The sequence below is a fragment of the Perca fluviatilis genome, chromosome 10 (genome assembly GCF_010015445.1).
Source record: "Perca fluviatilis chromosome 10, GENO_Pfluv_1.0, whole genome shotgun sequence".
Classification (NCBI taxonomy): Eukaryota; Metazoa; Chordata; class Actinopteri; order Perciformes; family Percidae; genus Perca; species Perca fluviatilis.
The window spans coordinates 35,128,557-35,141,953 of NC_053121.1; the positions used below are offsets into that span (position 1 = coordinate 35,128,557).

The 13,397-nt window shown below is 40.8% G+C and overlaps 1 protein-coding gene across 1 annotated transcript; it reads left to right on the forward strand.

The window, feature by feature from the left end:
- Positions 1–915: 915 nt before the first annotated feature.
- Positions 916–12,955, forward strand: LOC120566615. Its single transcript, XM_039813160.1, has 9 exons — positions 916–1,064; positions 1,661–1,700; positions 2,331–2,373; positions 4,213–4,268; positions 6,532–6,749; positions 7,940–8,208; positions 10,052–10,168; positions 10,311–10,452; positions 12,284–12,955. Exons 1-9 carry the CDS (start codon positions 1,049–1,051, stop codon positions 12,292–12,294), a joined length of 912 nt encoding a protein of 303 aa, XP_039669094.1. The 5' UTR covers positions 916–1,048; the 3' UTR covers positions 12,295–12,955.
- The last annotated feature ends 442 nt before the right edge of the window (positions 12,956–13,397 follow it).

Below are 13,397 nucleotides of genomic sequence, written 5' to 3' on the forward strand. Positions count from 1 at the left end.
TCAGAGGATGTCACATATGGGGAGGCTATCTACAAATTTATACTGACGGATCGAAGGATCCTGAGAGTGGTAAAGTGGCTTTTGGTATTAGCATACCTGAAATAGGTTATAAAAAAGGATGTAGGATTTCAGATCGCTTATCAGTGTTTACTGCAGAGTTGGTGGCAGTTCTATGGGCAGTAAGGTGGGTTGAAGATAACAAACAGGAACATTCTGTCCTAAGTAGTGATTCAGCTGCATCCCTAATTACAATTAAAAGGTTCAAAACTAAGTCTAGGCCTGATGTGCTTGTGGAGATTATGCAGGTGTTGTATAGAATTCATAAAGCAGGGTATGAGGTGGGGTTTATGTGGGTTCCGGGGCGCACATGGGTGTGGAAGGTAATGAGGAGGCAGATGAGGTGGCAAAGAAAGCAGTGCAGGAGGAAAGAGTTCAAATTAATGTGCAGTATGGGTCACCAGACTACACTGAAATAATGAATAGGTCAGTAAAAGAAATGTGGCAAAATTCATGGGATTGTGAAAAGAAGGGGAGAACTTATTATTCAGTACAATTAATGGTAGAGAAAGAAATATGTGCTTATAGATGTAAGAGAAGAGATGCAGTAGTTTTATCCAGATTGAGGCTTGGGCACTGTGGGCTGAAGAGTGGGCTGGCTCTGATTGGTAAACATCCTGATGGAAAGTGTGAATGTGGAGACAAGGAAACTGAAGCATGTATTAGTGCAGTGCAGGAAGTACTCTCGGCAGAGGAAGAAATTGTTCAGAGAACTGGGTGCAACTGGAGAAATTGTTTTTACTTTACGCACTTTATTGAATTTGGACAGTTGGAGCAAAGGGAAGAAACTGATGGAGTACTTGCGACATATTGGAGTATATAATAAGATGTAGCCAATTATAATTATTTCTACTTGAGGTGTGGATAGCGAGTAGAGACCAGAGGAGGGCAGCAATACGCCATAGATGCGTCTAGATAAGAAGAAGAAGAAGATGACGGTGCCGTTTCGCATGTTTTTCCGAGTGGTGTTGCCATACCCCTGCAAAAGCTGATGCTAAACGACTGTGGTAAGTATGTACAGAAAGCCCTGAACTCGTCATTACCTTTACATTTTATTAAGAAGTGAAAAACTATAAGGGAATACGAGTGTTGGGTACTCCATACCACTGCCGTTTGTAAAATGTACAGTGAAAATGATAATTCTATGAAGGGTTTCGTCCTGCAATGTTATGCCAACTTCCTGTTAGTTCTCTTAACACATCCATGACACGCCCTCGTTCACTTCCTAGTTGTATATTCACTAACTTACCCTCGGAAAATCCCCGACGCCATCTTAAGCGTCGCTCCATTTCTCCATTTGTCGGAACAAATTAAGGGAGCGACCCTTGGAGGAGAAGGCGACGCACCTGCGGTCCAAAAAAATGCCGAAAATTACAGTTTTGAAGACACTTGATTTTCAAGCTCACTGACAAACACTGCATTTCCTGACTACTTCATAATAAAAGTCCACTCGTGTTTCGCCGGTTAAATGCTTTTATTGTGAAGCTGCAGCAGTGAACGTTTAGCCTACACTTCCGGATCGCTGTCTGTGGCTACTGCGGCTAATGCTGTTAATATCATTTAAGTGCAAGCAGTTTTATAACAGTCGGCCCTTCATCCACAGTGTCTGCAATGAGCAAGAGGAAGGCTGAGGAAGAGCAAACGTAAGTTGAGACCCCTTTGTCATACCCTGTACATTATCTTACAGAAATTCAAGTTCACAAAGCTATTCCGAAAGTACTACTCACGTTACGAACTATTTAGAATTTATTTTTTAATTTTTATTTATTTTATTTTTTATTTTAAATGGAGTGTATCCATCAAGTGGATTGACACGATTTGTGATTGAAACCAATAAATGTGGATTTTGTGATGAAACGACTGATCATTTATTTATTTTTTCAACTAGCTTTCTAGCTGGCTTCGCCCAGAGGTTCTCCATTTTGAAAACCATTAGTATTTATGGTCTTGTCATGGACAAGATGACTTTTTGGTTAATAACATTTTTATTCTTAGAAAAGTTTATATTAGGCCTACACACAAATTGAAAAATGTGAAAGTGAAACCTGGGTTCCGTGTGTTTCTTTCTTATATGAAAGCCCTTAGTCATAAAAAATGGAAATGCAATTAAACGTTAAAGCATAATAGAATGATATGATTTACTTTTCTTGTATGCACCCGCTCTTATTGCTCTGCTACAAAGATCAAGGTTGGTTGTGTGGAATCACCAGTGTTACATTTAGTGAAGAGAAGGCCACTAACGGAGTCTGATTAATTTGTGTTCATCTCTTCAGGATGGATGATCCAGAGAAGTTGAAGCAGGCTCCGAAGGCAAATGTCAGTTTATTTTTAATCTTTAACAGGTTTATTAAAAAGGTCCTATGACATGCTGCTTTTTTGATGCTTTTATATATACCTTAGTGGTCCCCTAATACTGTATCTGAAGTCTCCTTTATATAGACCTTAGTGGTCCCCTAATACTGTATCTTTTGAAAAGCCATGATGTCTCTCTCTCTCTCTCATGGGCGATATGGAGAAAATTTAAATATCACGATATTTTTGACCACATACCTCGATATCGATACCTAACGATATTTTAGTGTTGACTCTTGGCGCTTTCACAACATATTTACACAATGAGTTTTGATAAATAATCATCAGTAATGTGGATATAATGACTAAGTGGGTAAAGGCAAAATAATAGAACAGTTACAACAGTCTGGTAAGTTCAGAAAATGACATCACTTTACTGTTATGCAGCCTTTAAAACCAGGAAAAGACACTTATGCCATATTACGATATCCAAAATCTAAGACGATATCTAGTCTCATATCACGATATCGATATATTGCCCAGATCGGCCCATCTGAACTTTCATTTTCAACTGCATAAGCAGGCTGGGGGAACTTCGTTAATGTTAAAGGTCCCATGGCATGAAAATTTCACTTTGAGGTTTTTTAACATTAATATGGGTTCCCCAGCCTGCCTATGGTCCCCCAGTGGCTAGAAATGGTGATAGGTGTAAACCGAGCCCTGGGTATCCTGCTCTGCCTTTGAGAAAATGAAAGCTTCCCACCCTCCACCTTGCCCCCCTCTCTCCTCCTCAATAGCTACAGACACAGAAATGGCACATCCTAAGGAAAGCTCATTGTGGGACTGGCTCTAGTGGCTGTAATTCTGCACCAAGGCTGAATTTCCAGGAAAGAGACTTCAGATACAGTATTAGGGGACCACTAAGGTCTATATAATAGAGACTTCAGATACAGTATCAGGGGACCACTAAGGTCTATATAAAAGAGACTTCAGATACAGTATTAGGGGACCACTAAGGTCTATATAATAGAGACTTCAGATACAGTATCAGGGGACCACTAAGGTCTATATAAAAGAGACTTCAGATACAGTATTAGGGGCCCACTAAGGTCTATATAAAAGAGACTTCAGATACAGTATTAGGGGACCACTAAGGTCTATATAAAAGAGAACTTCAGATACAGTATTAGGGGACCACTAAGGTCTATATAAAAGAGACTTCAGATACAGTATTAGGGGACCACTAAGGTCTATATAAAAAGAGACTTCAGATACAGTATTAGGGGACCACTAAGGTCTATATAAAAAGAGACTTCAGATACAGTATTAGGGGACCACTAAGGTCTATATAAAAGAGACTTCAGATACAGTATTAGGGGACCACTAAGGCCTATATAAAAGCATCCAAAAGAGCACCATGTCATGGGACCTTTTAAAAAAACTTAAAAGTTAAATGTTCATGCCGTGAGACCTTTATTTGTCCTTGTTCAGACTCTGGTTCCTCAGTTTTACCCCCTCAAAGCTTTAATGTTCCTTTCATTCTACATTATTATTTTCTTCTCGCTCTCTGCCCCTTCCTCTTCATCAGAAACTCTTCCAAACTCATTTCTACTTCCTTATGTATTTCTCTGCTGTCCTGCAGGCTTCACTGGTGCATGATCATTTCGCTGAATAAAACTAATAGTAATTGTCATTTTGACCAGGGATTGTAAAGTGATGAATACATAGTTAAGAGTGCCCATGGAGAAGAAAGGGAAGCAGTAATGACTCTGCCCCCCTTACAAAACTGGGAGTTTTTTGCTCCCATCTTCTCAATGTCTTCTAATGAACTCTTGTTGTGGCTTTTATTTTTTTAAATTTTAGGACAATATAAGTTTCACACCTGAACTGGTGCCTGAGGCTTGGAAGAGAGCATACAGGTAACTGAAATCATAGAGGTCGTCCTCCCTTAAAATACGACCCCATAGGTTGTTTTTACTGCAGGAAATTACCACCCATATTTAGGTATTTTCTTAAGTGGCCGTAGTAGTTCTGATGGCAGATGTGTCAACAAACAGGACTTTCACCCAGGAGACCGCTAAAAAAGAAACAGCGTTGACTTTTAAAGTGCTCATATTACGCTTTTTGGCTTTTTCCCTTACAGTTATTGTTATTTATCTTTTTGTGCACGTTATAGGTTCACAAAGTGAAAAAGCCCAAAGCCCATCCCAAAGGGACTTACCATCTCCAACAGAAAACACTGTTCACAAACCGCTCCAAACAGCTCTATTGTAGTCCAGCCTTTACTTCAGAGACAGACGTGGTCACTTTGCTAACACACGTTATAATGCTCGCCTAGCTGCTAGCATGGCACGCCCTCATACTCTGCTTCTGACTGGCTAGTAGTCCTTACCTAGCTACTGCACATGTGCGACTCCCAACAAAGATGGAACAGAAGTGAGATGCCTCACTCTGTAGCTAAAACAGAGAGCTCAACACACAGGGTGAAAAGAGGAGCTGCAGCAATATGCAGTACAACAAAAATATGGTGTTTTTTTAAAATTAAACCATGTAAACCTATTCTGGTACAAGCTCTAAATACAATTATGAACCTGAAAATGAGCATAATATGAGCACTTTAATGTTTTCAGACAAAATTTAGGTACGTAACTATGTCACAATCAAAGTCACATACGCTACAATGTCACATTTTGTTACACACAGAAGTATTTATTTTAACCCAAACAATGATTTTTTTTTCTAAACTTAGTTTTGATGCCGAAACTAACCAACTGCATCCATTGTCAACGTGTTTAAAACTGCAACCGTTGCGTTTATGTATGAGGGCCTGTTTATCTGCTGCCATCGATAGGATTTAGGGTTGCTAATTTTAGACTTTTGTTTTCTGAGCGATAGCTGACCCTAGTTAACCTTTTAACTGAGCAGGCAACTCAGGCGGGGTCCCAGTTCACCCAACAAATTTCTAGTTTTTATGATTTCTTTACTAGGAAAAAAGCTGGATGCATTTTGTGTTGTGTCGCTATATCAATTTAGCCTGACTTTAACCTCAAATCTGTCGCTCCGAATCCGCTACAATCCGGACGGGTTTTGACTTCAGTATGAGGTAACAACACCGGAGGCCTGTACTACGAAGCAAGATCAACATGCCCTGGATCTCTTTCAGTTCCCCGGCTTCACCTAACCTAACAACCGCGGTCCGGCATAAGCTGTGTCACGGCGGTGGTTATCACTAGTTCAATCAACCCAGGGTTTCCCAATCCAGCAGCGCGCGCGTTCACATAAAAGAGGCAGGGTTTGCACAGCACGACCAATCGCAAACATCTACCAGAGCCGCATATTTTAAACAAGAAGAGCAAACTATAATTCTACATAAATATCAAGAACACAGACATGGCTTTACAGGCAAAATGCAATACAGTCGCTTCCTAAACAGGAAGGAAAGCTGGCAAAAAAATAGCCAACGCTGTAGATGCGTAAATCACAACTCTCACTTCCCCATCAGTCAGGCAGAAGATCTGACCAGAATTACACTTGTGCTTTCCATAAACGGTCGTTCCTTTAGCCTATTATTTCAGTTGCAACCCTGACAGTGGAAGCGATCGGGAGTCAAACTGATGTGTGGCACTGGCAACACACAGCTCAAGAAGCCGACAAAAAGCCTATACGTAATTCCCTCTGCTAAAAATCTATATCTTTCATAAAAATACCCATCAGGGAATGTTAACGGGGTTGTCGGTCTCTAAATGTTTTAACTTTTATGAGCACACCTTCTATAAAAACGGTGGTGCCGTTATCAATCGAGTATTGATTGGTCAGTAGGCGGTGCGTTAACACCGGTTGATCTCTAATCAACAACATAACCTGCTCACGAGCAGTTTAGGCGTTCAGCATAAGTTACCACGGCGATTTAACCCGGTAACAAGTGATACACAAAACCCCGGGTTGAACCTGAAGTTACCTCGTTAACACCAAATCTTGCTTCGTAGTCCAGGCCTCAGACACTGAGGAATCAGTGGTCTGTCTGTTGGACGACCGGATGGGTCGCAGGTTGTGTCCGCATAGAAAGAAAGATTCAAACGTGTAAAAACAAGACGGATTAAAACGCAGAGCGTCTGAACGGGTGAACTCAATCCATCAGTCGACCAACAGATCGTTGTAATCGGCCTCCTCTGCGTCCTACAGGTACAAGTGTCCCGGTCCAGGTGTGTTCCGGTGCGCCTTGACCGAAATGGTGTTTGTGATGGCTCAGGAGGCCGAGCTGCTGTACAGCACGGTCATATGGGATGACAACATCACCCAATCAGCTGGCAAGAAGCGCGCAGGGCTGCTGTTCAAACTCACATGCTCTGTGGATGACGCCGTCAGTCAGATCCACCTCCCACACTGCGAAACAGAGGATGGTAAAGACATCACTGTCCTCAATGTTAAAGGTCTCATGGCATGGAAATTTCACTTTGAGGTTTTTTTAACATTAATATGCGTTCCCCCAGCCTGCCTATGGTCCCCCAGTGGCTAGAAATGGTGATAGGTGTAAACCGAGCCCTGGGTATCCTGCTCTGCCTTTGAGAAAATGAAAGCTCAGATGGACCAATCAGCAATCTTCTCCTTATGAGGTCATAAGGAGCAAGGTTACCTCCCATTTCTCTGCTTTGCCCGCCCAGAGAATTTGGCCCACCCATGAGAGAGAGAGAGACATCATGGCTTTTAAAGGAGCAAAGTAGCAGTTGGTCAAGGCCACCGCCCCCTCCTCCTCAATAGCTACAGACACAGAAATGGCACATCCTAAGGAAAGCTCATTGTGGGACTGGCTCTAGTGGCTGTAATTCTGCACCAAGGCTGAATTTTGGGAAAGAGACTTCAGATACAGACGTTTTTTTCGACAACAAAAAAAATTAACGCCTTTTAAAGGTTTTTTTATTTATTTTTTTTGATGTTTTGACGTTTGACATTTTTTTAATAAAAAGTAATGTTAATTGAAATAGTCTGGTTAATTTGGCGATAGTGATTTTTCATTTTCATGTTAAAACAAACAGGATCTTACTCTGTAGGGATCCATCCCATAATGTTGTCAGACAAAAAGTTCCCCGTAAAAAGGATATGCCAGTTCACCTCTATTCTTGCAGGGGTTCCGCGTTATGTTTTTTTCATTTTATTTTTTTCCCCCATTTGTCCAGTCGGGCAAGGGGAGGTAACCTTGCAAATTTTTATACTTGACCAAGTCAAATTTTACTGGCCCCTAAACAATTTCTTTTTTTTCCCTGAAAAAAAATTTGAAAAGCGTCAAAATAAAATAAAAACATAAAAAAAAAAAAAAAATTTAAGTGGGGAAAAGCATCAATGTCAGGATTTTTTTTGGGTTAAAAAAAACATGACATTGAAAAAATGTCAATGCTTGACCCTGTAAAAGGATATGCCATTTCGCCTTTATTCTTAGTGCAGGGTTCAACGTTATGTCTTTTTTTTTTGTCCAGTCGGGCAAGTGGAAAAAATAAAAAATGTAATTCTACTAGACCGGGTTGAAATGAATTAGGTAGGCTAGATGAACATGTAAGCAGTACAAGTAAAGTTTAACAGCGCTTTTCTTTCACAGCGTTGGCTATTGAAGGCCTGTTGTCTGTCGCCAACATCAGCGACGATGGAGTGGTCTTCTTGGAGCCGCTGGAGGTTACAGACACTCACGTGCTCGTGAAGGTCCCCAACCTCTCCACCTTTGGCTTGGTCCGGGACATCAGAAGGTTTATGAAGTCCCAACGGCTCGGAAAGGCCAAAGTGCTGCTGTTCCACCGAACTCCGTGGCCAAATGTTGAAATACTCGATGTAATAATGCTGCCCTCCAACGTCCCTCTAACAGAAGTAAAGGTATCTGTCCAACGTGCTTTACCGTCAGCCTAAACTCTTGTTTTAAGCCACAGCTGTGTTTCCACAAAGCATCTTAAATCTCAGAGACTTGTACAGTAAAACAGGTTGAAAATAACACACAAATTTGACTTAACCTTGTCACAAAATATTCCATATCCACATTTTTGCTGCTCTTTACAACACATGTTAATCAGGCACCCTTGAAAACCGTTAACTCACATTGTTTTCACAAAACATTCATGTTCACAAAAAAAATTAAATAAAAATAGGGTCCCCTGGCCAGCTCCGTCACAGAGCCGCAGTGCACACACAACTGACCGGCGGAAGGAGAAGTAGTTCCTTCCCCTAACCGGATATAATTAGACTTTTCTGGTGACAACAAGTTACTTATAACATAAACACTCACTCCAAATTACTGAGTTTAAATATCGATCTTTTTATATGAGAATCGATACGTGAGCAGGAGACGTTGGGATCATAAATAGATACTTTAGTATCGATCCGCACATCACTACCGAATAGTCGACTAGTCGACTGCCGATCTCACAGTCAAAATTTTCTCAGTGGTGGAAAATGTGGTTTTGAAAGAAAGGATCATTCCATTTCGGGCTATATGGGGGTGCTGAATGTCTGATTTACATAGAATTGCTTGGCTGCTCTCAGTAAATCATGATATTTAAAAAAGGAACACGCCGACTTATTGGGACTTTAGCTTATTCCCCGTATCCCCCAGAGTTAGACAAGTCCATACATACCCTTCTCATCTCCGTGCGTGCTGTAACTCTGTCTGACGCCCCCAGCGCTAGCTAAGCCTAGCACAGATCCTGGAGGTAACTGGTTCCATCTAGCCTACTGCTCCGAATAAGTGACAAAATAACGCCAACATGTTCCTATTTACATGTTGGGATTTGGATAGTCACAGGGTGTACAAATAACAAGGTCACTATGCTTTTATTGTCTAGTAATTGTTGAGTCTATTACTCCAACTCTGAGCGAACTCTCTGCTCCTCACCACAGGGCTCAAGATGCCGCTAGCAAATCACTCCGCCCAAGTAGCAGAAGTAGCAGTGCTTCGCCTTCTGAGAATATAGTTCCCAGTATGTATACTCATGTGACCTTGTTATTTGTACACCCTGTGACTATACAAATCACAACATGTAAATAGGAACATTTGGTGTTATTTTGTCACTTATTGGGAGCAGTAGGTAGTTGGAACCGGTTACCTCCAGGATCTGTGCTAAGCTAGGCTAGATGGAGCCGGTTACCTCCAGGATCTGTGCTAGGCTTAGCTAGCGCTTAGGGCGTCAGACAGATTTACAACACTCACGGAGATGAGAAGGGTATGTATGGACTTATCTAACTCTGGGGGTTACTGTGAATGAGCTAAAGTCCCAATAAGTCGGCGTGTTCCTTTAACCTATTGGAAAACGTAATAAATCAGAACAATCGCATAAGAACGCAGCACGAGCCGAGCGCTAAATATATTTTTAATTTCTCAACAATTCTGTCAAAATCATCGAGGAGCAGTTTATAGCCAGCTTTTTGTTTGCTCTCTCCCTCTCTCGTTGACGGTCCCTTGAATCTGTCCCTTCCCTTTGTGGGTCATTACAATTCACAACCACAACTAATCCATTCATCTTTACAGCTCTTGTGCAATGCTGCTGAATTAGTTATTCTATGCTGCTATTAATTCACTTAACAGTATGTCCTTATAATTATGTCCATTTTAATTTGATAGTAATTCTCTCTGTAAAGCAGAATTTCTTGTTTTAAATGTGCTCCATAAATGTGTACATTGACATGACTAAACTAAATTAATAATAGAACTGTCCTGTTTCCGAAGAGCGTCAGCCAACACCGAGAGGTCGATCAAGTCGACGTTCCTCCCGAATGTGTAATCAGCTACGATCAACTTTACTCTGTCCGCACTTCACCCGACGAGCACAAAACGCAGCCTCATGTGAGTCAAGTCACGTTTACACTTCTGATGGTTATGGACACAATTATCCTGTCGGCTGCACGTTGAAGACATAATTCACAGTCAGCCAGATAAAACATTTTTAAACAGGTTTGAAATTGACACATTGCTTCTGGTTTTTCAGAATGAAAAGTTTTGGCCTGACTATGGACCAAATTACCACTCGAAATTTGAAATTTTCCTAAGAACGATACCAGATAAATTGACTGTGATGATATCGGACCAAGCGAAGAAAGACATCTGGAAAAGTGAAGTGCATCTGCCAGGTAAAGCATCATTTATTTCACCACATCATTGCTCCGTTAGTTGAACAAAAAGTCACCACTGGGAACGTGAAGGGGCCGTATTTAAAGCTACAGTGCGTAGTTTGTCTCCCCCATGAGGAATTCTAAGTAATGACAACCAAACCGTGACCGCCCCCACCCCTCCTCCACGCAGTTGCTAGTAGCCAAGGAGGACACGGAGGATTAAGAAAAACATGATGGACTCTTCAGAAGAGGTCATTATCTTCACTTGAGTTTCTTGCGTGCGAAAGTCACCAGACGCCATAATCTACTGAACATAGTCATACTGGGAAATCCAGAGAGAGTTGTGTGGAGCTGATAGTCTTGGTAGCAACTCATTTGGCAACGGCTTGAATTTAACGGACGTTCATTAATATAAAAAAGCTACGCACTAAAGCTTTAAGAGAGCAAAGTGAGGGAGTTCTACACCTTTAAAATCCCACCCTGCTACACCCTGTAATGCCCCGCAGTGCCCTGCTACGCCATGAACTACTACAACTACTATTTCTAGTCATAGTTCCATTATCTTTATTGTGACTATTATTGCCACTGTTCATCACACCCCCAACCGGCACCGTCAGACACCGCCTACCAAGAGCCTGGGTCTGTCCCAGGTTTCTTCCTAAAAGGAAGATTTTCCTCACCACTGTCACACTAAATGCTTGCTCTTGGGGGAATTACTGGAATTGTTGGCTCGCTGTAAATTATAGGGTGTGGTCTAGACCTACTCTATCTGTAAGTCTTGAGATAACTCGTTATGATTTGATACTATGAATAAAATGTAATTGAATTAAAATCATAAAAGGCATGAAGAAAGAAGATATTCTGGTCATATAAGTGCTACAATGTAGTGCATCTTAAGCTCTGATTTTAAACCTGTTCAGAGACACATGAGCAGATGACAAGGGAATCTGAATTTTGAAAGAAAGTTGAATTTCCCCAGTGTGGGATTATTAAAAAATAAAAGTAAAAGTATTTTATCTTATCAGACAGATGGACCCTCGCAACTGTGTGGATGCAGAGAGTACAGTTTTCATTTCAGATAGAGCGTCTTTATACAGAGCCAGTCCTGGCAGCACGGTGGCTCAGTGGTTAGCACTTCTGCCTCACAGCAAGTTGGCGCGAGCCTCGAGTTTATTATACATCGACAGATTAATACAAAACTATAGCCTGACGTGGTCCTACTCAGATTCTAGTCAGATTGGAGTCTGATATTGCTCCATTGGGCTGTGTTTACGGTGCGGGTTTCAACTGAACCAGGAAAGAAAATGCCTCTGCACTCAATTGGATAGACCTACAACCAATCAGAGCGCCCCATCTTCTTAGCGACCATCACGGCCAGCTGATAAATCACACTTTTGCCAATTCCCTTAGACAGGACGGCAAAAACATCTTCCGATCGACAAATGCCTCGATCGCAGTTCTCTGTTCCTCTTTTAAAATGAATGCGCTGTCGATATCTTCTATAACAAGACGCAACGGCAGAATCTACACATCTTAATTCTCCAGCGGCAGCCATCGTTAATTTAACCCAAGCGCTCTTTGGTGACGTGGCTAATTACGTTACTGTTGATCACCTGTCCATCGTATAAAGCCCGCCCTGACAATTTGATTGGTCCAAACAGCTCTGGTTGGAGCATAGTTGCTCCACAACGGATCAAGACCAGACTGGGCTTTGTTCGGCTGGCATCCAGGCTAAACCAAACTAGGGGGCATCATCACAAAAGCATAAGATAAAAAATAAAGTCTCCCTTTTGGTTTCCGATTATTTTGACAACAGACTTTTCCCCATGTGTTTGTTTTTTTCCCCCAGGGATGCTGTGATTCAGTGAAGATGAAGATGATAAAGGGAGAAGAAAACTGACACAATGTCAGAGTGCTGTTCTTTGTTTCAGCCACTAGATGGAGCTAGAGCATTTCGAGTGAAGATGATGACAAAACTTTTTCACTTCCTTTTAAATTTTTACAGCCTCTGATTTAATCATTGCCTTAGAAAAAATAATAAGTGCACTTAGTGCAGCATTGCTTTTTCCGGCTGGGGACCATATTTTTACATTTAGACTTTAACAGTTCATACTGGGGTGACAGACATATTCAGGGGGTATAAGGTAAAAGGGTAAAAGCCCAAAAGAAAAAGCTTTATTTATTTTTATATATATATATATATATATATATATATATATATATATATATATATATATATATATATATATATATATATATATATATATATAGCTGTGTAGGTTGACCGAAAGTTGTCTATAGTTGTTGATGCTGAAGGTTTTAAATGAGCAAAAACCCTGCACAAACGTTACAGCTCTTCCAATGTAAAAAAGCAGATATTTTGTATTCTTTCTGATTCCTTTCTATTTTAGTTATGCTTCTTGACTTTTGCACTACGTTCTTTGCTATGCACCAAACCAAGACACATTCCTTGTATGTGCAAACCTACTTATCATAAACTGATTCTGATTCTCAAATCAAATGTGTGTGTGCAACGTGATATCATGACTTTGCATAAACACGCGACACGTTATCTTTATGCATTTTGAGCTATCTGCGTGTAGGTCTACTCTGTATACAGTGGACGTAAACATACACGCCACTTTCTACAAGTGGTGGGTTACCTGCACACATTTTGAGCCACCAAATTGTTTGATATTTATTTGAAAGTTTTTTCAACCAAAAGAATTATATATGAATCCAACATATTATAAGTAAAGATGAAATGGCCTATTAGTACAATAAGCCAGCCACACATACAAGTAAGCTTAAGGATTCACTGTGCTTTTCACATGTATGTTTAACATTAAAACATGATGTATAAATAATATACAAATATCCATCCATATATTTTCATCCATCTGGCCCAGTTTATTATGAAACTAATTTGTTAATATATGTCAATATATGTGGTAGGGGCTCCT

Excerpts from the sequence above, each read along its gene's own strand:
- LOC120566615 (XM_039813160.1), top strand. Across the intron at positions 2,374-4,212 it reads AGCAGGCTCCGAAGGCAAAT|GACAATATAAGTTTCACACC; the intron begins GTCAGTTTATTT and ends TTTAAATTTTAG. Across the intron at positions 4,269-6,531 it reads GCTTGGAAGAGAGCATACAG|GTACAAGTGTCCCGGTCCAG; the intron begins GTAACTGAAATC and ends TGCGTCCTACAG.